At 43.1% G+C, this 26624-nt stretch overlaps 1 protein-coding gene across 1 annotated transcript in view; it reads right to left on the bottom strand.

The window, feature by feature from the left end:
• nr3c2 (nuclear receptor subfamily 3, group C, member 2) overlaps positions 1-26274 on the bottom strand; it is a 64304-nt gene extending 38030 nt beyond the window's left edge. The window contains exons 1-2 of the mRNA XM_086120612.1: positions 25976-26274; positions 22081-23748 (exon numbers count right to left, since the gene is read on the bottom strand). Of these exons, the coding sequence (XP_085976738.1) occupies positions 22081-23729 (1649 nt within the window). The 5' untranslated portion in view covers positions 23730-23748; positions 25976-26274. The remainder of the gene's footprint in view (positions 1-22080; positions 23749-25975) is intronic.
• Positions 26275-26624: the final 350 nt, after the last annotated feature.

The raw sequence follows: 26624 nt of genomic DNA, 5'->3' as shown, positions 1-26624 counted from the left end.
GTGTGTGTGTGAATGTAAAAAATGTTGCCTTTAAAGTCACCCAAAACCTCTGTGTTGGAAAGTAAGACTTGGGTTTTACAAAAATTTAATTTGAAGTAGCGCAGAACTACAGAGTTCACGCTTCCAAATTCAGGATAAAATTTCAAAAGCGACTCCTCAAATGTCACTCAAAATCTTTGAAATTTGAGATTCATATTAAAAATAAACCAAACAAAAATGTTGTTTTAAGTTGCACAAATTCTTAGCTGACTGCTAACGCTCTTTTACGATTATTTTTTTGGGGGGGGGGGGCTCCATTTGTCTGCAATGCTTACTTGCTCCAATTTCCGACAAAACTACACATTTAAAGGTCAAATGTAAAATTCCGAAGACGGACTTTGCCGGTGGTCTTTCTGTCATCGCTCGTGTTCCCTCAGCCTGGGGCCTTTCCACACCTCCACGTCTTTTCCCCGACATTCCTTCGCTGTCAGCGTCACGTCCGACTGCCGCTTTTGCGCCCTGAGCAATATGGACTACTTATTCCCGTTCCGATTAAAGCCATTTGCTCGCGGGTGACGTGCTTGCCAAACATCGATAGTGGCGCGGCGTTAAACAAATCCATACGCGCTGAGATGAACCGACGGCTTAAAACGCATCGCGGTTGAAACGGCTCAGCTGTCAGTCAAATCTGCATCTGTATCCATTTACAAAAACTTTTTCCCAGGCAATCTGAAAGTCGTGCGCAACTTGTGTGCCAATAAGCTCGCAGCCATGTTTCCACCAAGCGAGTCCAGTTCAATTCGTCACGGTAAAATTTCAAACAGCCATCTTGACTTGCACTTGTGTAGGCCATCGGCTACGTCAATAACACAGCAGTCAAGTGTCGACTTCGCCTTCCCGTACTGCGGGCGTTCTTGAACGTTTTTGGGTCCAGAGACCCCTCTTGGGAGAAATGAGGCCCAGGGGAGAAAAAAGGCAGATAAAGAGTTCACACTCACTATTTAGGATACACATTTCTCAGAGGTGAGCATGACGTCAGTACAGTACTGACAGTTCGTCACTGGCGGACGCCCATTTTGCTGACGAATGACGGGTTACTTAAATAAATAAATAAAAATGATGGACTCAGCACTGACGGAAGTGGGTTTTCGTCTGTCAGCGCTAACCGGGTCACTGAAGGAACGCCCGTTTTGCTGACGACTAACAGAAACATGACCGAAATGTACGTGAGAGTGAGTGCTCCTGTTTTCAATAAGATCTCTGTGCGGGCGAGGACTGTGATGATCAGCTGTGATTGGCTAAGGAGGCAGAACCGGGTGACGTCACTTTGACTTTGCTATGACAACACAAATCTTCAATCTTGATTTGAGTCTGTTGTACGCATGCGTATTTATTTGCTTAGAAACCTTCATGGTTGTGATTTTCTGTTGAATCTTGGTGAAATAATTTCGATTCAAGACACGTGTTGGTTCGTGGTGCTGAATTGAATTTGAGCAAGGTTGCTTCCATTGACGAGCGATGGAAACTCTCTCGCTTCCTGTACAGTAGGTGGCGGTATACACTAAAGAGCCATGAACCGCCAACGAACCAAGAAGATGGAGAAGCATTTGCGATTTTTAAAACAAAAAGTCATCCCACATGTCACAATGGGCTCCTAGTGAGCATAATGAGATTACTGTGCTACGTGTCAACAAACATGAGACCAAAAAAAAAGATTGAATATGAAAAGAAGAATCATCGAGATCCGCAAATAGTGCATTTTTGGGGGATTTTGGAAGTTATGTGTGTCACCGGTTGCACACTGAGTCCCACGCAAATGAATAACAAGTCTGGTCTGTGACCGGCAAAATCACTTTTGGCTCCTCATTGTGTATTAATGTCCAGATGGTTGGCCGTAATCTGCCCAGCTTCCTGTTTACAGACAGGTAGGGTTATAAAGTGTCTAAATATAACACGGGGCTTTATTGAAAAGGGTGCAGACGCGCTGATAAACGTGCCGGCTGACGCTAACGAGGAAGGCTGAAAGCACTGTTTGCTTTATTTACTGATTTATCACTGATTCATTTTCATTATTTTGCCGAGTAAAAAAATGTGTAAATGCCACGATAACTCATCAATTAAGCCTGATTTATCACGATTAGAATCTCACTTCCTTTGATAATGGATTTGTTTAGGTCTCTATTGGAAAACAAACTGCTAATCACCATGGTGGCCACTGCTAGCGTTAGCATGACTTGGCTTTTTTTTTTTTCTTTCCCAACAATTGATGATAAACAGCATAAATTCCAACAAAATGTCACCCAGAAGCAAACAGTACATATAGAGAAGTATATAAATCTATTATATGAAATAGATATATATGAATGTTCCACATCTAAAAAGTTAGAACAGATCAGCGCTAAATTTGGCTAAAAATGTTGTGAAAACAGCATTACAAAGTCACACAAAACTTAAAAGGAGAAATGCTGATTTATTTTTTCCCTAAAAATACACCTACCTCTATGTCATATAAGTCTTATATATATATATATATATATATATAAATAAATCTATATATATATATAAATCTTAGCTGACAAATGTGGCCAGATATTTCGGAGGAAAATCCACCACTCAAGTAAAAATTCAACTCTAAAGTCACACAGATCACAGCTAAATTCGGCCTTCGTTTTTCGGAAAAACTAGCGTAAGGAAATTTGTTTGTAAAGTCGGATAGAACCAGTTATTTTTTTTTTTAACTACTTGGCTTTTTTTTTTTTTACCATTCAAATTTGCCAAGGGTTGGGCTCGCCAGGGATAACACCATGTTGTGTCAAATTTAGAAGACATTATTTTCACCTTGCCGGCACTTTAATGCCAGTTATTCAATTAACTTTTTTTTCTTCTTAAGTGTCACTTCTTTAATTCTTTGCATCTTGTGACGCCGTTCATACCGTAGCTCACACACTTACTCTACTGTATGCATTATGAAAATCAGACTTGCTCTGTGAGTGCAGCTGCACAGGCAGCGTTTTCTAGGTCAAGCGCGTGCACGTCGCCGTGTCGCGCATATTTGCCGAGAGAACCTGCTTCCCTCCAATCTTCCTTCCAACTTTTTTTTTTTGGTCAGGTTAGGACGATGGGGTGCGAGGAGTGGAGGGGCTGTCGATGGAAACGTCTCACGGGGATCGACATGCTACATCGGCGCCGCGCTCCGTGTCACTCTGTTTTAGCGTCACTGAGATTATGTCAGCGCTAACCCGCCCCCGCTCGCCTTTCCCCTCTTACCCCACCTCGAAAAACTCTTCCAACATCCTCTTGGATTCTGAGGCTTACATGTCAGTCCCGTGATATCAGTGCCTTTCACATTAAGCGCCTTAAATGCGGTGTCAATGCATAAATGTGGGCCAATGAGTGGGCCCCCGCTCAATCCAATTAGCCGTAATGAAGGCGAGGAATCTCTGAAGCGACACTTTCTAATCGTTTTCCGCCACATGACTCTTACACAAAATATGCCGACTTTAAATAGCAGCCTTTACGTTGGACCATTTTCAGTACAGTGAAATTTTCACCTATTTACGATTACACCCATTCATGTTTTTTTTGGGGGGGGGGGGGTGTAAACAAATCCCTGCTTTGGCTATTTGTGAAACGACACAAGATGGCACCAAAGCCCTCCTAAAAGGAAAGTAGTAATCGTGTCAAAGAAATATGCTTAAAATTATACATATTGACAGGCGGCCTGGTGGGCCAGTGGTTAGCGCATCGATCTCACAGTGCAGAGGTGCCGGGTTCGATTCCGATTAATTTGTTTATTTTTTTTATTTTAGAAGCCATTGAAAAAAAATGTGTCGGACCTGTTGTATATGACCTTAAAATGACCGCTTCATCAAGAATACACAGATTTTAATATATTTTTGGCTATGAATGAGTTCTTGAGACATTTTTTGTGGGTCTGCTCTTGACAAGCCAGCCAACCAAATATGTTGCAAAGTCTAACCCACCTTTTTCATGTTGGGGGATGCTTCTGGGTCAATGTTTGTTTGTTCAAACAATTTATTTGGCTTTGTGTAGTATTAACAAAATTTGGTCCGGATGGACGTACTGTTGGACTTGACTTTGGCTTACGTAACATTGTGATAAATATAAAGCGTTAGATGGATGCAACAGCACAGATCTGAAAAGCAGATTCAGTGTTTACTTTCCGTGCTTTTTATACAAATAAGGCCTAGCGTGGTGGACACAACTATCAGTTGGTCGCATTGATTTTGGCACAACCCGCTTACACGCTCATTTCTTGCCAAGTTTGTCTTCACAGTCGCCCGACGCGACCGCGCCTTCGAGGCCGCACGGCGGGCTAACAATTGGTTCTTTTTTGGCGCCTGCGTTTGGCTCGCCCATGTTTTTGTCTCTCAGGTTTTCCTCACGAGAACATGTAAAAATAGTGTAAATTCCATGAGGCACAAGATCATGCAACCCCCCCCCCAAAAAAAAAACAAAAACAAAATGTATTTCCACCATGTGTCTTTACAGCTTGCTTGCATCGGAGCTAATTGGGGGCCAGTGAGTTCAGACTAGTCTTTAATTTCATCAAGTGACCCTGTTTCTCCGAAGTGTACATTCTTCCTAGTTGTACTCGCGGTTTCATATAATCAACATCTTTATTTAGGACAAAGCACCATTCATGGTAAAGTAATGACAGCATCGGTTCTAGTCATTAGGTTATTTAATGGTACACCCAGCACTGAAATGTGTCCCTGTTTTTTTTATTGACTGTAAATGTCGATTTTCAACGCAAAAGTCACTTCCTGGAATCAATAGCAAATGTGTGGAAAATGTTGAGCCTAGACAACTCGCACTCATCAACGTGCGTTATCATTTTCCCAGCGCCCGTAAGCCGCATTTTAGCTTCTTCGACTTGGCTGTTCATTATTTTTCTGCCGCCGATGAATTAGGGCTCGCGTTTCATGAACAAACAGCCAAATGAAGACCAAAATTTTGCGTTTGGATGTGGGGTGGAATGAAAAACATAAAGTGGGAGCCCGGCAATGTGGAAAAAGCCCGCATGTTGGCAGTGACACAGCTGTTGTTGACAAAATGTCACGAAGCTCACGTAAACCCATGTGGATCCGCGGGTCCCAGGCAAATCTGAGACCTCCATCTGGAAACAAAAGCCCACTTTTAGTCCCCTCGCTTGTCATCTGACGGCTTAATACTTGGAGAGGAAGCCAGTTATGAGTAGAGATGATTTAAAAAAAAAATATATATATATATATATATATATATATATATATAATTTAAGAAGGAAACACAATAATCTTCAGTGAGGGTCCTCACATGAAGAGTTGCCCGTCTCTTGTGTAGTACCGCCTTAAACCACGTGTGACTGAGGTCAACTGAAAGGGATGCCGTGTTGTTAGAGCAACAAGAAGAGGCAGAGATGGCCCTCAACTAAGTTGCACTAATAGCAGAGACATTGCATGCATGTGAGTGCGCGCAGATTTATGTGAAGGTTAATAATCAATGCTAACTTTCGCTAGCGGTGGGAGCGCGAGTCGACCTCACAGTGCAGAGGTAGTGGGTTGGATCCCGGCTCTGGCCTTCCTGTGTGGAGTTTGCATGTTCCCACCGTGCCTGCGTGGGTTTTCTCCGGGTATTCTGGTTTCTTCCCACATTTCAAAAACATGCATGGTAGGCAGATGGAACACCCAAAATTGTCCCTAGGTGTAAGTGTGAGCGCGGATGATTGTTCATCTCTGTGTGCCCTGCGATTGGCTGGCAACTGGTTCAGGGTGTCCCCCGCCTACTGCCTGAAGAAAGCTGGGATAGGCTCCAGCACCCCCCACGACCCTTGTGAGGATAAGCGGATTGGAAAACGGATGGGTGGATTGATGAACTTTTGTTAGCGCAGCTATGGCATTTGCATCATATGTTAGCATTAAGCTAAACTTTCTCCGCACAAAATTTTATGGTTTGCTCGAACACTTGGGTATTTTGTGTTTAAATATACAACCTTTAACTCTCTCGTTTTATGTGTCCATTTGAAAGTAAACCTCAACTGGGAGTGACAAACGGCTTGAAGCAAGCATGCGTTGCCTCTTATCTAGACAATCGGGGAGGGTCTTCGTGTTTTCATTTTCTCAAAGTGATGTTGTCAGATAGTCTTCTCCGAGAGGTTTTTGAGGACTGCGGGGTTAACAGAAACAGTGTAAATGACCTGACCCGTCGCTAGACATTCAGTACATTGAGAAGATTCTCTTAAGGACACCTCAACCGTGACCACAGATGCTCATAACGAACCGTTGACAAGTCAGAATGTTCCCGGGTGTCCGCCCCGTCTGGCGTCACGACAGCATCCCTTGAAATAGATGGGAGCCTTCCTAAAAAAAGAAGTGCCGCGTTGTTACACGCGTGGTGCATTCAAGTTCTCAAGATATTATTGTGATATCGCAGTCATTAAATCATTGTAGAAAGTTACCAAAAAATAATAATAAAAATAATAACAAAACAAAAAAAAAACATCATGCTACAGTACCACAATGCTGAATTCACTTTACTTGGTTTTATTTTAAGAAAAAGCAACACAGGCGCAACTTGTTGGACATATCTATTAGTATGTCGCTAATAGCTAACATCAGGCGCTAAGTATTACAGTTACGAATATTAAAATGATACTCGACATGCTCCCGTCATTTATCAGTCATTAGTCAGAAAAAAAGATTTGGTACCGTTCCTTTAAGGTCCATCTGCGCCCTATCGTTAGATGGTAAAAATGAACTCATAAAATCATATGACGGCAAACGAGAAACCACATCGGAATGCCAACATGTCCGCACCGCAGCTGGGTTTGTTTACAAGTATGTGTGTGTCTGAGTGTGTGTATGTGTGTGTGTATTAGCCACATGGGGACCAAAGCAAAGGGAGCCCTCGAAGGGAAATCACTAAACCACTCATCCATATCACAGATGTTCAATAAATTCCATCATGTCAAAAGTATCGGAAACATTCCGGCATTTTCTTTTCAAAAAAGCGTCAAGCTGTGCATTTGCTACCTGGGCATTCAGTGGGGACTTACGTTATCATCCTCTCTGTATCACCTATAGGGATAGGCAAGTACACATACGAGGTATCAGGTTCGGGCCGATACTGGCCTTAATTTCTTTTTTTTTGGGGGGGGCGGGGGTATCGGAGACTCATGAAGGCAGCCGATACCGGCCACAGATACTTCAGCCAAAAAAATAACATAAAATCTGACATTGAGCTAGTCTTCCACGGCAACAGTTGGCGCTCCAATGCGGCAGTCCGACACATTGGCAAATACCTATCTGTGTCAGAAAGAAAGGACGAGTGATTCCGAAGCTCCCTGGCAGATTTGACTGACACAGTGGCACAAACATCGAACAGCTAACGTCAATGTACTGCAACCAGTACATCCAAGAGAAACACTCCAAAACTAAGACTGTTGGGAATAAATTAAAAACATTTCATGCAATACACACACAAATATGTTGTAAATGTAGGTCAGTTCTTCTGATAGTGTTTCGGCTGGCCGAGAAGCACTTTCTAGCCCTGACGGACCACTACTGCGACAAAACCTCGAGTGACATACAACGACATCTGTAGCGACCGGCGTTAGGAATGCCGCTGACGGGATTGACAGCGGCAATGAGTAGGTAAGACTCGGAAGAACTCAAGTCAGTAAATGCACAGAAATGTTGCTTCTAACCTCACTTGGTGCTAATTAAGCAAAGACGCTATGACGGTAAAGTGTATTATAAGTGAGTTACTCCTTGTCATTACTGATTGAAGTTAATCGCTAAAGGTCACATACGTAAAAAAAGACCACATCATTTTCGAACCACTTATCATGTCTGTCGTCTTGCTTGCGGGCTGCGCAATTACTGTCACGTGACATATAACATGCTCCAATGAGGAGTTTCAACCAAATCCATAAGGTGAACCTGTAAACCCCTACAACGTGAGACAAAAAAAAAAAAGACTTGCGTAGCGATACATTAGCGCAAGCTAGCTTGTGAAACATGGTAAAAAATAGCAAGCAGAACAAAATGTGCCACACAACAAACCACATGACATCGAATTTGCTGGATAGACTCTCAAATAATAAGTGGACAGTAACACAAATAATCCCTGGCTAAAGTAGCATTTTTTAATAATGTCAATCAGCACAAGATAGCTATGTTCTTAAACAGCTGAATAATTTTTTTAAAAGCAAGAATTGTGCTCATTTGTGCGCTAATTGCTAGCATGCTAACTGTCAAAAGTCTAATCCAATTACATGCCAACCGTAGTAATATCAGGATCATGATTTGGTGGGACCATCAGCCTGACCACCCAACAGCCATTTCAGCCTTGTACAACCAGATGACGGAGAACATTTTGAAAGGGATAAAAGACTATCTCATTTTACTCGAAGATTTGTTTAAGTGCATTTTTTTGCGAATAGAGCCCGAGTCTGTTTTATTTTGTTTTTTTTTTTAATGCATTTCATTCACAGTTCTCCATTTCAATACCAGTGTTTATTATTCTGGAGAAATTAAAATTGCTCTGAAAAAGATATACTACTATTATGTTCTAATATCATTATGTCAGTGGCATCATTTATCGTGATAGTTGCTGGGAAAATACTGTATATTGTTCTAAAAAAAAAAGATCATGTGAAGGGCTCATTCATTTTTTAAGTGTTTGAAGCGGTAACTATAAAAAACAAAAAAATCAAAATCAAGACATCAAAAGATGGGTGGATGGGATTTGAACTGTAGAACTCCAGAGGCTAGAAAGATGGCCCTGAAACCTTTAGCTGCGCCTGCTCGCCATCTCTGGCCGGCGTCCAACAACAACATAGCGCCGATAAGCTTATCTAGCGAGGCAAAAATCTAGATAAACTAGGGAAAACCGGTTCTCCTATGACAGAGGGGCCCCCGAGCCAAAAGATTTGCATGCAGCGTCGCCCTCGGCGGGTGATTTGTAACTGAATGCACCACGCGCCTGATCACACCAAACGTGAGGTATCGTTTTTCCCATGAGATAAGAAAAGGGGCAAGGCAGGTGAAGCAAGATGATGCCACGATTAAATATTTAGGCCAAGTGTGTGACGTAACGTTGAACTTCAAGTGAGACATTCCTGTCAAATGCTGGCTTGACAAGCTGGGGGGGGGGGGGGGGGGGGAAATCCCATTTCGGATTTCTTTCCTCTTGTCAGAGCTTGTGAAGCGTACAATATTTATTAATAATAAATATGAGTATTTGTATCCTGCTGGGGAGGGGGGGTACTTGGAGGAGAGACTGTATTCATCGTGGACAATTATTTTTTTGGGGGGGGGCGGGAGACAGTTTCACTTAGCAACATGAAGCCTGGCAAACATTTCTATCTCAAGGTCGACCCACCTAAAAAAAATAAAAATCTTGAGAACCCAAACCAGAGAAGACACAGGAAGTCAGCCAGTTTGATACAAGGGTCTTATTTTCAAAGACTGACTCTATACAATTTTTGTCTGATGGCTAACACATTTTAACCTGGTAGACTAGACGGCTAGGTGACCAAAATTGCAACGAATTTGCGTTTTCATCATTGCACATAGATGCGGTACGAGACAGCAAAACTTTCCTGACTCGTCATAAAACATAAAACTCCAATAAGTCAACTCGACAAGGTCTTGAAAACTCAAAAAAAAAAAAAAAAAGCCCAGGAGCCAAAAGGCGATATTTTCTCAAGTTGTATTTGTCCTTTCTCCAGGGCTTCATGCTTAATGTACACGTCAGCCTCAGCCACAAGCTAAGCCAGTGGTTATGAGAACCCCATTACACATGCAAGATCTTTTTTACAAGAGTATTAGCAACGGGAGATACTAAACCTTGAAGACACCAAAAGCCATCTGTCTAGTTTCGATTGTCACCGCATATGACCTGTGTTCAACTTGGCAACGGTGGCGCGGCACAGGTGGACCAGAATCATGACCCGCCCATCTAATTTGTCATCTAAAATATGCCTCCGGGCAGAGTATAATATCAGCGTGCTTGAGTATGATTACATAAAACTCCTGTAATTAATCTCGTCAAAGGTCGTTTAGTTTTTCGCAAGTCGAATTGACGGTGTGTTGCGTTCAAAACAGAAAGCCAGGATAAGGAAGGGTGATTCACAGTTACGTAAAACTATCGGAATGTGGATGACGAAATGCTGCATAGACACAGATCTATCTATGTACACGCATAGACACAGTCGGTAGAGGTCCCTCATAGCCAATGGGATGCCAGGATGATGCTCGGTAATAGCCAATGGCAGAGCAGCTCGAAGTATATTGCGTTCAAGAAACACGGAACTACGAGAAGCAGCCCGCACTGTATTTTTTACCTTTCATATCTTCAAATTTATTTTGTAACAAGAGGCAATATTTTCCTGTTAAGGACGTTTACGTTAACTTGAAAATTCCGTATCAACAGACGTTCGTAAATAGAGATACCACTGTACGTTTATTTTTGTGAAAAGAAAATGGGCAAAATGATGCCACCTGATATCAGTACTTGTCCATCCCCAGTTGTTTCCTAATAATGGGATGGGCTCCAGCACGGTCGCGACCCTCGTTTAGGGTGCGCGGCTCAGATAGCGAATGGATGGATTGCAGCAGTTTTCCTGCATCTTGCATTGGCACGGTGACTCATTTTGTGATCTCATTCCGAGCCGCAGAGTCAGTAAAGCAAAACCTCGAGCTGCCATCTGATCCTCAGAAGCCTCTTTTTACATGCTGGGTCACTGTGTCACGCCGGCTTCCTAAGTTGCCCCGCGGAACGACTGAGATTCAGAAAACCATGTTGACTCGATTGCTAAGCCGCGTATAAATGAATCGTGTCTCTGTGTGTCGTTGTGACAATTTTGTCGAAATGATTTCATTCTCTAAACAACCCATTCAACAAAATAAAAATGTTTTATCTACTGGCTTTGGAAGTCGGATCATGACAAGAAACGATGACCCTTACTTTGTGTAAATAAACCAAGCCCCGACAACCTCGAATCGCAAAACAGATCCATTTGAGTATGTGCAAACAAGTTTCAGTGAGTTGTGTTTGTTGTGTGATCCATTTGCTTGTCTTAACAAAGTCGCAACATAAACATAAATAGATATTAATTAACATTCTTCTTTTGTTTTAATTCCTCTTAGTAAGTCACGGCGTCCCATCACCGGTATGCCATTTTTAGAAGAGACCCGTGGGCTGCTCATGTTGTCTTTGTGGCTAACGGGTACTGCTAGCACAGTTTTGTTTCCTTTAGATTTTTTTAGGACAATGCAAATGACTAAACAGAGCAGGCTCCCTCCCTCCTTCACCTCGGTGCATAACTGCTCAACCCTCCCCTCTCCGCTCACCGCGAAGGAGACAGCCAGTATTAGCAGTTATTGACGCCATGACTTTTTAAATCCATGCTAATCCGTCAAATCAGTCATCAATCTATGCCTACATTCAAATGCATCAAATTGCTCCATATCAAGACCTCAGTGAGTGACCGAATAGGAACGGGATTCACAAGAGTCGTATTTTCCTTTTGCCAATCCGAACCGATGTCATGTCAACGGTAGAATCGGAATAGCCACGTTGCATCTGGTCTGCATATGGTGTCGTGACGTGAATGCATAGTAGCGCTATGACGTTGATCTTGTTGGTGCGCAGCCCTTGACCGGAGCCTTATTTTGAAGGTTTCACGACCCAGTCCGCTGTTTTTAAGACACGTCACCAGGAAGTATTGACAGCTAAGATCAGGGCTGAAACAACAGCCAAAACGGTCAGTCAGGTAAGATTTTTCCTCTTCACCCAGAAACAAAACAAAACAAAAAAGACCTGTCTGGAAGAGAGAAACTTTAAACCTAGTGAACGCATCGTGGCGTCGTCATTTACATGCACACTTGAAAATGGCAACTTCCTACCAGAGCTTATCCGCGATGGGAGAGCCTGTTTTAAACCACTTTTAATTTGTCTTTCTCTAGCTTTTATCAAGTGTAATAACAATCAGTACCACTCAATGGATGTGTGCACTTCATCTCCATGAATCATGTGACGATGGCATCACCCTCCATGTTTCACGGCTGTAAAATGGCCGCCGTGATTAATGTCGTGGCGCGTCATGTAATCGCCTGATCGGAATAGGTCACGCCACATGTCAACAGTTGACATCTTCAGTCTGAATGATTTCAACCAAGATGACAAAAACATAAATAAAAATCCAGCTACTGACAACCTCTTAAGTCACTGTTCATGCTCGTCAGCAGACGGTCGGTCTCAAACTGAACTGAACAGGAATGACAGCTTCTCTTTTTCAGAATTTCTATTGAACAATGCAGCCCAGTGTGAAAATCCGCCGAATAAGCTACGCCTTTCCTGAAAGGGGTTTGCTGTTGCGTGTGGATGCCGTAAGATTGCAGCAGCGCACGTCAATCGGCGAAGATCATGAAACACGGCACTGTGCGTCGAATTTGTACCCACTCGTGAACCTATCGTACATCAATGAGTCAGCAGTTCAATGATTCAACACAAACAAATCACCTTCACATCAGTCAATACGGTGAGCTAGCTTAACTAGCCCAAATAACAGGCTAACACAAACTAGCGTGCCATCACAAGAATATGCCCAAGAGCATTTACCAGAAATGGTATGAAGTCATTCACTTCACCTTTCGGCAGTTAGACAATAACGCTATTACTGTGAAGTACCACAGGTGAATTGTAACGGCAAAGTCGGCTACTCGGGCTACAAAACGTTCGCTTCCGTCGTCTCGTTTGACTGTTCACAATGACAACAAACAAAACAGGAACCTCTAAAAGGCAGAGAAGAAAATAAATCAAACCTAACACCACCACAATTCCACCACACGGTGCCAAATACTTGAATTGCTTTGGCCCGAGCACACACACACACAGTGAGGAGCGAAGATTTTCCGCGAATAACAACAGGTTCAAAGAAAGAAAGAAAAAAACCGACGCCACCCTCAATGAAATGACAACGAATGCCTGTGAAAATTGGTAAGTGCTGAGCGCAAATAAAAGGCACACCACCCAAAAAGGTCAGCGCCATTAAGGACGCCACACCCTCGAGTATTAATTCAGACCCGCCTCCCATTTATTTATTAGATTTATTATTTTTTTCCGCACCACAAATGGCTCTCGACTGCATATTCAGGTATTTTAATGGCGCCAACTGAATGCCATCATAGGCAAAAGATGCTGTTCGCGTCTAATTGCGGTTGGCAGTGACACATCTGTGAAACACTTCTACCATTTCGCAAGCGACATCCCGAGGCGCAGACAGCGGTGGGGTAAACGTAGTCAGTGCGGCATTGATACGACTCTTGATTCAAGCTTTTAGTTCGACATGAAAAGAAGGGTAGGAGGTGTGATCAGACGGGGGACTTTGGTCTATTTGGCAACCGAAAGTCAAGTGCGGATCTGAATGAAGGATTCGTCCCCTGTAAAACAATTTCCCAACTCAGCCGAAATGGCGCCGTCATATAAACATTGACTGTGCAAGTTATTTTTATTAGTTGTCATACGAGTGGAAGCAGTAAAGTGTCAAAATACTTTATGGTTGTGTTAAAAACCAACAAAGGATTCTTCACACACGCTGTTATTGGTTTTCCCCACACTTGAATGTGTCTTAATAAAAAGTGTCTGCCGTTCTTTTGTCAAAATACACAATGTAGAAAGAATTATAGCAACACAGTGACAGCAATAACACTTAAAAAATAATAATATGAACAAAAAATGACAAGTATACATATATATATACTTTTATACACACACACACACACTACATAAATCTAATAAAAAATATATTATAATAAATAATATATAATAAAAACTGTCACACAAAAATTGAACGAGATGTAATGAAAAATAATACACGCAGTTCGTTTGGACATATTTCCTACTCCAATTCCAAGCTGGTACATTTTAAAGTGGAGCAATTCAATTCAATCACATCTTTGATATCTAAACAGATTTTTCCAATTCAAATACTTCCTTCCAATCCTACACCCCAATATGTGTCATATAAGTTTGGAATATGAGTAATTAAATATGACAAAATAATACAAAAAATATGTTCCATATGTGCAAAATAAATACAGAATATGGTGTTATTTTAATATTTCTAAAATATATTTTTTTTTAAAATGTAAAAAGAAAACAACTTATTTTACATCCAAATAATGTTTTAAAATTATGTAACATGAATATCAATGAAAAAGAAACTGACAATATATCCATCCATCCATTTTCCAAACCGCTTGATCCTCACTTGGGTCGCGGGGGGTGCTGGAGCCTATCCCAGCCATCTCCGGGCAGTAGGCGGGGGACACCCTGAATCAGTTGCCAGCCAATCGCAGGGCACACAGAGACGAACAACCATCCACGCCCACACTCACACCTAGGGACAATTTAGAGCGTCCAATCAGCCTGCCACGCATGTTTTTGGAATGTGGGAGGAAACCGCAGCACCCGGAGAAAACCCACGCAGGCCCGGGGAGAACATGCAAACTCCACACAGGGAGGCCGGAGCTGGAATCGAACCCGGTACCTCTGCACTGTGAAGCCGACGTGCTAACCACTGGGCTACCGGGCCGCCCCTGACAATATATATGTATATATATATATTTTTTTAAAGAAGTGCAGGAAACCGCCTCAGGAGCCCATAATTTGAGTTAAGTCAAAAGTGCATTTAATGTCACCAAAGTGGGCCGAGGGGGTTAAAAGTGCAACTCCAGCACCGGACGAGTACGAAAAGCCGCTTCTCTTGTCACCCGGCTGTATTTTTTAGGGAGAGGTTCAAGAGAGGACAAGCATTCACACATGCTGAGAGACCCCCACTCCACCCTCCCCCCCCCGTGTATACCTCCCCAGCCAACAGCGATCACACTTTTATGGGGATCCAGCCTGCACTGTGAGAATGTTAACGCGGCTTCTTGTCTTCGCTTTCGGGTATGTGCACGTCGGTGGTGGCTACAACAGCATCCCCTCAAGGAAATATTGAAAAATTTGCAACACGTACATGCATGTGTGTTACGAGCGGCATCTGGGGTCAACGAGACTGGCCCAGTTCTCGTTTCCCAGGTTACAGCCACTTTTAAGGATCAACAAAAGGCATCGGGTAGAGATTTGAACGTTATTTCCATTACGACGACAGTCTGCGTTTATTATTATTTAGTCATGGGGAAAGTATCGTCATTGGCCGGTTTTTGGTTACTTTTTTTTTTTTCTATCCTTATTTGGGCGTCTTCAACATTAACACGACTTGGTTAAAAATAAGCCAATATGGGTTCAAAAAAAAAAATCAATATGAGTACAACATAAAATAAAATAAATAACCCAGCAAAAAGAGGAAGAATTATTCAATGGAAGAACAAATTAATTTGAATGATGTCATGAAAGATATGAAAATGTTAATAAAACATTTGAAAATATATATATACTGTATATATATATATACATGTATATACATATATATATATATATATATATAGGTAAACATTTTTATTTCATTAAAGACAATAGAATGTTAAAGATTTTTGGATTGTCTGTCAAAATGTAAATTATTATATATATATTTTTTTCATACATACGGTAATTTTTTGTTGCACCTTCAAAAGTTAACGTGTCCTGTGAGGAAAAAAGGATGTTTGGTCACTAATTTTTATTCCATATGCACCTTGAAAGTATAAAATTTATTGATTTTTTTTTTACAGTTTTACACAAGTCAACAAATTTTTAGTTTTTTTAAACTTTTTTAATTAATGAGGTGCAAGTAATTTTTTTCTAAATATATCTATTTTTTGCGCTAATTCCAATTCTGCCCTCCTCTGCCCATCCAGTTTTCAATATAACAATAACAATCATATTAAATATGATATCGTAACATATTTAATCATATTTAGGAATTACGGGTTAGGTTCAGAAACAGTTTGAATATTTTTTCTGAAACACATACAGTAGCAACGACAGGCACAGGCACATTATCGAGTTCCTCTGGTTTAATGCATTGAGACATCAATGACTGTGCCAGCACGTGAGGGAAAGATGAATATTGCTCCACCTGCAATGATTCATTTGTTTCAATAGTTTGCGTAGCCAGTGGGGAGATGCGTCACGGCCGTCGGCGGGGCAGGAAAAACATCTTTTCATTCCAAAGAGAGTCTTCAATGCAAGAAGCGTTGGGCCTCTCGTTGAGCCAGCCCGGACCGATCATGCTAACTATTCATGAGCTCTAGGTGAACACTTCCATAAGGTGGGGAGGGGGTCAGGGTGTGGGGGGAATAACCTCATTTTGCTTGCAGCGAGTGATTTATTGATGTGCTCGCCCCAACGCGTAACAAGACAGTTTCAGAATATTATTGCAGACTCGGTGGGGGGGTGAGAGGGTGGAAGGGGGCTTGGACATAACTCCACTCATGACACTCTTGTTTTGCCTTTTTTGTGTACATTCCATGACCACCGGTGAAAGGTGAACATTTACGATGAGAGGGATATATATATTTAAAAAATAATTAATTATAATAACACAGTTCCAGATATATTTTGAGAAAGGTACCTTTCGAACACACTCTGAACACACAACGTATTAAAACATACTTTCTATCGCAGCTGACTGAGCGAGTGGCTGGGTTGCACCCTGGAGGGGTCGCCAGCTAATCGCAGGACGCAAACAACCTCACATTCATACCTAAGGTCAATTTAGAGTCTTCGGTGAACCAAGCATGCATGTTTTTGGAATGTGGAAGGAAGCTGAAGTACCTGGAGAAATGAGTAGTAAAAAGTAAAAAGTACGGGGACAAAAAGTAAAGTTCACACAAGAACCTAAGACGTGCAAACTACTCGACCACTGTGCTACCAGAAATCAATTCAACAGTGAAAAAAAAAATCATTTTAGCTCATAATGTCACCAGAGTAAAACAAGATTTTTCATTCCATTTGTTAAAACAGCAGCTGGCGTAAAACGGGGTCTTGAGGAACACCAGATGAAATAAAAGGCATAGAGGATGAACGGTAAAGAAAGTGTTGCCTTTGCTCCATTATTTTTAAGATAAGATATCCTTTATTTGTCCCGCAATGGGGAAATTACAATCAGAATTCAGAAAGGAAAACGCTGGGTAGGGAGAGGGAAAAAAAAAAAACCACGCTCGAACTATCCTCTTCTGAGGATAATTTAAGTCCGGGATTAAAAAAAAAGACCCTAGCACATAAATAAGCATATGACAGTTACAACAAGTCACAAGACATAACATGTAATAAGGGGGAGGATGAATGGGAATGGGGGGGGAGGGGGGTGACCGCGACGCGGCCGTCCTGACCAGCTGCACGGACACACGTGCGCTCTGCAGATCGAACCACGTCACGGGGGAAAAAGAATCGGAGCGATGAAGACGGTGATAATAAGGATGTGTACGCGCGTGTGATTGTCCAGTTGTGTATGTGTATGCGTGTACAGGTCATAGCTGCTTCGTCGAGGTCTGCTCATGAAGACAGTCCCGGCTTATCAGGATTTATCAGGAGGCTTATTAGGCCAGTTAATTCATGTGATGATAATGTGACCGCATTTAATTCGGTGTTCCTCAAGGTTCTGTCTTTTGCCCGTCAAAGTATGAATAAAATATAAAATTAAAATGATTCAAAACAATGTTCCAAAACATTTTTTTTAATATTTGAAAATGACTCACGTCCAAGTTTCATTCAAGTCTTAAGTGTATCCACCAAATGATTCCATGAGCCGCTATGTTTCATTTTACCGCCATTCAAATAAAAATAAAGCAGAAATGACTTTGTTGCATAAAACTAAAGCCCATCAGGATGGGCTGGTAGACGAGGAAAACTTTAATCTGAATTTATTTCCATTTCACTTCAATAAAGAAATTGAAAAACTAAAACAAATAGAAAGAACACTTGAATCTATTAAAATTGTCATAAATATAACCCAGCGAGAATACACCAGCAGTTGAGGAAAAACAAGCACTACAGAAATATTCCGCCACAAAAACAACAGGCGAGAGCTCACAATGCGCCGGGAGTCCACTTGTGCACGCTCAAGCTTTAATTGGCGATTTAGTATCCAGCTGTGTCTGAATTCATCAAATCATTTGCATCCATTGATTTAGCGGAGGAACATACAATTAAAGACTGATTAGGACACTCTCTGGAGTACGCCTTTTCGGCCCCTCGTAGAACATTGAGAGTTGGACGGCGTCCAGAGCGAGCCGCTCGCCTTGCTTGCTTTCATGCAACAGACACGACGCTGGCTTCCATCTTAGCACAAGGTGCACATGCTTTTAGCAATTAGCGATTAAAACTGATGCACATGGCGCTAAATTTAAGAGGGAAGACTCTAAAGTAGCATGAAAAGTTGTTGTCTATAAGTGTGAAATCTCGACTCGGGTGAAAAAAATATTCATGCACGTGTTAACTGGGAGTCAAGAAGACACACCTAGTAGAGTGCCTCGAATTAACTCCAAATAAAGTTCAGCTGTTCTTCTAGTAGACATTATTTGTAAAAGACGAAAATCTTTTTTTCAGTTAAGTTGGATAGTTAATGATATTTCTCTTCTCTTTTTTTTTATTTCACAAAAACGTCTTGTTTTTGAACAGGGGTGTGTAGACTTTTTATATATCATCGTATGCCTTCTTTTTACATGTATGCATGTTCAAAAGTGACTGCCTTTCTCTTTTCGTGAAACTCGTCATCAACGAGTGAGTATTTTTACTAAAGAGGGCGGCCATTTTGTCACTTGCTGTCGACTGAAAATGACATCACTGTTGCTCAGTTGTGATGTCATTTTCAGTCGACAGCAACTTGCAAAATGATTGCCAGATGAGATGGCAAACAAAAAACAGGTAATTTGTTTTTTCTGATTAATTCATATTCCGCAAATATAAATCAGTAAACGGATCATTTCTACTTCTTTTAATCTCGGCAGGAAAATACATTCAAAGATGTATATGTTTGTTGTGCTACACTTCCAAACACGTTGGTCATTGTTTGAATACGCGCCATCAAACTCAAACGCTTTGCATTTCAGTTCAAGTCTCATCATGAAAACTTGAACGGCACGTTGCGGGCATGTGACATTTGCGTAAAACAAGAGAAAAATCCTCCTCTCCTGGGGATCTTCAGTTAAAACTCAAAGAATGCTCCGATGAAAAAACATTTTTAATTAAAACCACTTACAGGGGAAACGAACAGTGAAAGAGAGGAAGAAGGGGAGCGAGGGGATTTCGCTATGTTATCCAAAGCTCTCGGCGGATCAAAGTTTGTAGGGATTTCGACTGGTTACATAACTTTTTCTTTTTTTTTTTTTAATGTCTATGCAATATTAGGCCCTGAATACAGTAGCAAAGATCTCTCTTTCTGTCTGCTCGGAGCATGTAGGCCAAGTCTTTCACTGACGTCCTGTCTGACACCAGGGCTAAGCTGGATGTCATTAGGACTTAAGGTGGCAGTGATCCTGTCGGCGAGAATACGAGCCAAAGTATGAGCCTTGGAATACCCCCCCCCCCCCAAAATGGCTGCTTCAAACCAAAATGGCCGACTTCCTGTTCCATTTTGGCCATAGGAACCAGAGAGATTTTCATGTGGCCTGTTATGATAAAAACATCCCAGCAGCCAGTGGTGATTTTTTTTTTTTCCTCGAAATTCACAGGCCCATTTTTCATGGCAAATCTTTAAAAAGATCCTCAAACATCGGCGGTATAATCATAAGAGCTTTGCAATTTAGTGTCGCAGATTGGGGGATATCTTGGTGAGTTCCTGAGAAGTCGTTTATCAAAGTACTCACAAAAGTAAGTACCAACCTGCGTATATATATATATATATATACTGTATATATGCATGCCGTCGGGCAGTAGGCGCGGGATACACGCTGAACTGGCTGCCAGCTAATCACAGGGTACAAATAGACGAACAACAATTCGCACTCACCATCACACCTATGGACAATATAGAGCGTTCCCATTAACCTGCCACGCATGTTTTTTGGAATGTGGGAGGAAACCGGAGTACCCAGAGAAAACCCACCCACCACCGCGTCTCTATATGCGCCTTGCGACTGACTGGCGACCACTTTAGGGTGAAGTCTGCCTTCCACCCAAAGTCAGCTGGGATAGGCTGCATGCACCCCCCCCCCCCCCCGCGACCCTGTTCAGGATGAGCAGTGTTGAAATTGATTGATGATAAATGGATGGATAAATTGATGGAGATAAATAAAATACACATAACACATAAAATACAAAGCTAATTTAAAAAAAAAAAGCATTTTCAAAAAAAAAATTAATCAGCAACTAACAAAAATTAACAAACCCACTCTAAAATTAATTTGAGCTAATTTACGCGCCAAAATCTCAATTCAAAACAAAATCCAAACCAAGTATACTGAAAAAAACCTATTGCAACCCTGGCTGAAGGCCATTTTTCTGTTCGCAACTAAGTGAGTTTTGGGTGGCCGTGAGTTCTGAACAGCTCAAATCCAGCACCATGTCGGAAGAACTTTTGTTTGCCGCGGCTGTTGGTCTAGAGGTGGTTGTTGCAGTGGTTTCCTTTCGCCCGTTCGCCTCGTTTCACAATCCAATCCAGCCCCCGAGCGCTCGTAATTGTTTATTTCGTCAGTCTGGCAACAAAAGCGCGTCATGAATCATTCATAATTCATGACGCTGCCAACGCTCTGGCCCATTAAATCACATATTTTTCACCCAGTGAACGCCTTTCGCGCCGACAAAGCCTGTGCTGAAGACGTCAAATGTCTTACAGTCGACCACACAGTACAGTATAGCGCGCGGCGCGATGCTTTGATCTCGTGGGAGGAATGATCCCGACGACTCCCATTTTTAGCCTGCGTTTCTCCAAGCGACTCACTTCCAAGTACCTCATGCTATAGCACATGACTGCAAGCGAGTGCCCTGCCTTCTTAAGAGACAACCTGTTGGAAATTCAGTCCGATAATTATCCACACGAGGCGTCGGCAGTGAACTTATTTGGATTGTAAAATTATTTTTTTTGAAATAATAGAAGTGCGTATGAATGCACTCAACAAATGGCTGTTACGAGAATACACTCATGCTTTGATGTGAATAAAGACAAAATATGATGGGGGAAAAACATTTAAGAATGAAGTCGGAATGTTATGGAAAATAAGTTGTAACGCTACAGAGGGGAAATAAGGAATAAAGTTAGAGTTTCAGAAATGGGTCGACTTAAGTCGGAATACTATGAGGAAAAAGTTGCTGTGTTCTGTGAATCAAATCTTTCGAGAAGAATTAAATTGTCATTTTATAGAGTTGGGAATTTGAAAGAAAAAAAAAGTCGTGAACAAACGGGTTAAATGTTTTTATTACGAGACGGAAATTTTAATATGAGAATAAAGATTTGGTTTTAAATGAAGCTGAAATATGAGAAAAAAAGTCAGAATGTTACAGAATCAAAAATGGAATTTTACAAGCTAACCTATTTAGAACTTACGACGGTAAGGTGGAAATATTTTTTAACTTGAGTCCTAATATTAAAAAAAAAAACAAGATATGAAAACAAAGTTGTAATCCTATTTGATCAAATTTATTTGAATGTTATTGGAACAGAAGCTTGGATTTGACATGAATCGAGTCAAACTAATCAGACAAGAAATTAATTATGTCGTCGGGGGGATGTTTCAGCGTTGAGATAATAAACGTTGCAATAGGTGGGAAATGTCGTCACGTGACAAGTGTAACATGACTAATTTTGCGTGAATCAATTTAAAATAGGATGAAAAAAGTTTGAATGTTACGACAATCAAATCGTCAGGTCATCGTTTACCCCAATAATGTTGCAAGAAGGTTTCGAGCATGAGAACAACGTCATTTTACGTGAATGAAAGGAAGATATTACATCATGAAAAGTTGGACTGTTATGAGAATGAAATCGGAATTTCAGATGGATAACGCCATAATATATCCAGCCCCCCACACCCCCCCCCCAAATACATTTACAAGATAATCTAGTGTATGAGAATCCTCATGCGGCGTGCCAGAAGACCACCGTCCCCAAGTTGCTCCCCATGTAAGCTAAAATCCAAACAATCGCTGTCAAAGCCAAAATCCGTCGCTTACCTGACCATGCCGTCACCGATGCAGTTCAGACCCGGGTATCCGTCGCCCCGGGCCGACAGCGAGCCCTGCGGCATGCCCGGACGCGATTTCCACGACTCCATCAAGGCCGCCACCGGCGATATTAGATTCAACAAGGGGTTGGACTGGTCCCGGACGTCGTGCCGCGCAAAGGACATTGTTCCCTGCGTGCCAATCTGGTAATGGAATGAGTGTCCGCTGGAATTAACTCCGACAATGGCCGAAGCGGGCACGCCGTTGCTCTCCTGGTAGTAGTCGCCATCACTGGACTCTTGCTTCACCCCTTTGGACAGGACGTCATTGGCGAACACGTCGGCATCGTAACTCCCGTTGAGGGACACCGGCGGTCCTAAGATTCCGGAGAGGCTGTATTCGTCGACGTTATTCCTCAGGGACAAGTAGGTGGTCTCGGACGCGGGGAAGAGGCCGAGCGGCGGAGACTCTTCGCCGTAGGACTGCGCGTTCATGCACCCGTCGCTTTTGTCGGGTTCGTTCTTGATTTGCGTGATAAACGGCGTACTGGAGGTGTTGCATTTGGAACCGCCCAAGCACATGCTCCGAAAATCAGTCCCGGGCTCGTTCTTGATGTACTTCACCATGCCCATCTGGTCCAAACCCACGTTGAACACCTCGCCATCCACCATCTCCACCTTGGGGAGCTCAAAGGGCTTGAAGTCCAGCTCGTCGGTCACAGCCGTGGCCTCGGGGCTACGGGTGTCACCCCGCGCCAAACCCAGTTCGCCGGTCGGACTGGGCGCCGGGAAGCCTCCCGAGGAAGGGTTCTGCGGGCTTCCGATGGCCATGGCCGGACTGCAGGCGGGGGGCCGGACGGCGGCGGGGCTGGAAGCGGAGGACCTGACGCTGCAGGTCTGCGGGGACCTCACGCTCGTCATACTCCGAGGGCTGGACATGGGGGACCTCAGCAGGGGCGGCGAGCCCACCGTGCTCGACTCCACAGGGCTGCACGCCGACGGATTCCTGCGCCTGGCTCCGGACAGGGCCGGATGGCTTACAGGCGAGCACGCCGGGCCGAAACCCGCCGGGGGGCTGGTGGTGGTCGACGATACCAGGTTGTTACCGCCGCCCGGGCTGGAAGTTTGGGGGCTGCCGGACAGCGACGAGGCTAGCATGGAAGCGGAGCTCGCCGGGGTGCCGACGGTGCCGTCTCCTCCGCTTGGCGGCGGGAACGCAAACCTTTTCAGCTTGGGGCTCCTGGCCGAGCCATGCTGGCTGTCCCCGAGAGAGCGCCCGCATACCGGGTAGTGCATTTTCCCAGGGCTGGACGAGCCCCCGTGCTGGCCGAAGGCAAAGTCCGCCTCCCTGGCAGCATTCATGTAAAGGCCCATGGACTCGGCCACGGTTTTGGAAAGCTCCTTGGAGTCCATTTCCGGTTTGGCACCATGCAGGGAGCAGTTGCTGATGTGTGGCGGGCCGAAGTGTTGGTTCGGCCCAGGACGAAGCACCGGCTGCTCCGGCTTCTTGGCGCCGCCCGCTTTTGGGTCGGCGACATTCGCCATGTCCAGGCTGGAGTCCTCGGCGGTACAGCCGAACTCCATGGTACTGGGGATCTGAGACCACCTGTTCTCTGTATCGCTCCCCTCAAAGAGACTTTGGTATCTTTTGGTCTCCATCGCTGGCTCATGGAGTCACCTTGCAAAAAAAATAAATAAATAAAATGTTAGACCAGTTCCAACCATGAGGTTTTGATATAAATATGCCAGCGAGCAATTCGATTAAATGATGACGACTGTGCTGTCCAATGAAATGCCTTCGCTTGTACATTTTGCCCCTCGTACCTTCCAAGTTTGAATATTACAAGGCTGAAGTCATAATTTTGCAAAAAATGAAGATGATGATTTTCCTTTTATAAAGTTTTCATCAAGAAACAGACCTACAACAAAAAATAAAGTCAGAATGTAACTTTAGGGGAAGTCAAACCAAAAAAATGTGTAAGCACAGCATTCTGATTAATGTTGCTTTCGTGCAATATGAATCAATCTGAAAATTGCACACCTGTTTTTATCCGTCTCACAAGGGCGGCCATTTTGCCACTTGCTGTCGACTGAAAATGACATCACGTTGCCTCAGGGCTCAGCTTGCGACTGTCACGGGTGAGCCATGACGGTTGTTACCTGACCCCTTTGGCAATGCAATGTCAATTTCAGTTGACAGCGAGAGGCAAAATGTCCACCGCCCCCGGTGGATTTTTCTGATTGATTTATATCCCACAAATGCAATATCAATCAGAATACTGTGTTGAGAGTATAGTAGGAGCACATCGGACATATTATTTTCAAGAAAATATTTGATTACACTTGCCCTTGTAATATTACGAGACTTAAAAAAGTTGTGACATTTTATGCGATAAAATTTTAATAGTACACGACAAGGATTTTATCATATGAGAATAAAATATAGCATTTGGAAATAAAGTTTTCATGAGATTAAATTCGTAATTCTGTGTGAACTACTTTGAGGAAAAAAAAAGTAAGGGTCTGAGAAAAATGAAGATATTTTAAGATCATACATTTCTGACGGGTTGAGATATTTTGAGAAAACAAAAGTGAATTATTTTCGCTCATTGAAATGTGACCAACAGCACCTCTGGTGGTCATAGCTCAGTACAGCACCCTGTATTACATCAACGCACGATTAATCAATTCCAAAGAGCAATGAATAATTTGGTGATCAAATGTCATCATGGCTGGAGTGGAGTGCCTCCAATTATGCTTGACTTTTTTCATTATCTGAACCGCTTTATCCTAACGAAGGGGCGCGGGGCGTGCTGGAGCCTATCCCAGTCGTCTTCGGGGTGTCGGCGGGGTATACCCCCTGAACTGGTTGTTGCCATCCAATTGCAGGGTGCACATAGATAAGCTACTCTTCACACTCACACCAATGGACAATTTAGCTAGAGTGATCAATTAAGTTACCCAATGCGCATGTGTTTGGAATGTGGGAAGAAACCGGTGTACCCGGAAAAAAACCACCCAGGCACGGTAAGAACGTGCAAACTCAGAAAAAGCCCGGAACCCGGAATCGAAACCTTGACCTCTCTACCGTGAGTCCAACGCGCTAACCCGTCAGTCCTATGTCACCAACCTTGACTTAAAACTTTTTTTAATGCAGATCAACACAAATGTCTGTGTCATTTTTGCATTTTAGAGGATAATACACAGCTTGACAGGTGGTAGGTGCCTCGTAAGAGTTAACGCGTCGACGTGACGTCTCCTGAGCTTCGTGCAAAATCAGTTCCCCTGCCTCACTCCTATTGGACGAGCGGACCCAGAGCTCACGCGCAGATTGGCTCCCAGCGCCTGTCAATCGAAAAGTTGCAAGCCTCGGCGGCCACAACAGTGCTGCGACACAAAGTTGGAAGGCTTTGTTTTGGTTCGGAAAAGACAACATCCACACGTTTTACGTTTAGGAACAGCCTAAATTAACCATCAAAACTGTTGATTTTTATATTGTTACGGATATGGTTTAAAGCCGTCGCGGCACGTGCATGAGGAGTACACACCCCCTTTTAAAATAATTTCAAAAGAACCTACGCCACGAGCTGCGTGCTTTTTTCCCCCATAAATACTGTAAATGCCATTTCAATTACATCGTGTTTGTCATTATGAAGTGAGTCATTTAGGTCGTAAAAGGTGGCAAACAGGCGTTCATGAAAAAAACTCGTTCATGAAAATAAGGCATTTTTTAAAATGATAAGAACGGATCCAACTTGCAAGCAAGCAGACTGGTGTTTTTATGATTAATATAAAATGACTAGCGTCAGTAAAAAAAAGTTAGTTAACACCTTTTAAAGCGGCTCTACGCATGCACTGAGCCTAAAATAGAGTCCATTCTTATTTTATTGAGTCTTTTGGCTTACCTTAAAGACTACATTCGGTGGGTGGTTGTCAGGTGTTTGCATCCAGAGGAGCGCCAAGAAAAGCAAATAGAAAGGAAAAAGTCGTGGTTATCGTCATAAATAGGAGTCGCGAAAGAGAGTGTGGCGCATAGTTGCGCCAGTTTTTTTTTTTCTACGCAGCTCGGCTCGGTAATAATAATTATTATGATAACGATCCTCAGCGAGCTTTGCAGCAAAAGCGCAAGCGGGGTCCGACGGTGTTCCGCTCGGCGTACTGCTTTGCTCGCTGGCTCGAGTGGAAGTGGAAGAAGGAGAAGGAGAAGAGGTGCGGGGCGGGCGAGCGAACGAGGGAGTGAGCGAGCGAGAGAGAGAGAGAGAGAGAGAGAGAGAGAGAGAGAGGTGGGGTGGGAGGGAGGGAGGTTGGGGGCGGACGGGACACCCGTCTCACTTGGGGTCCCGCGCCTTCGCTGTACGCTCCCGTCTCGATGTCGTAATGAAAGGAAAAGCTGTGATCAACATTAGACTTGCGTGAGGGCGTGCACGTGCGAGTGCGTGCAGTCTAGGTGGCTCGCTAGTCAGTTATAATTTAGGGCATCATCGGCGTTAAAGTCACTTGGGCTTTTTTTTTTTTGTATCGTTCGTTGCCATTGTTTGACTGTACAGTATGTGG

The sequence above is a fragment of the Hippocampus guttulatus genome, chromosome 9 (genome assembly GCF_054856545.1).
Source record: "Hippocampus guttulatus isolate MCC_2025c chromosome 9, RoL_Hgut_1.0, whole genome shotgun sequence".
Taxonomy (NCBI): Eukaryota; Metazoa; Chordata; class Actinopteri; order Syngnathiformes; family Syngnathidae; genus Hippocampus; species Hippocampus guttulatus.
This window is presented reverse-complemented; position numbering and strand designations above follow the sequence as displayed.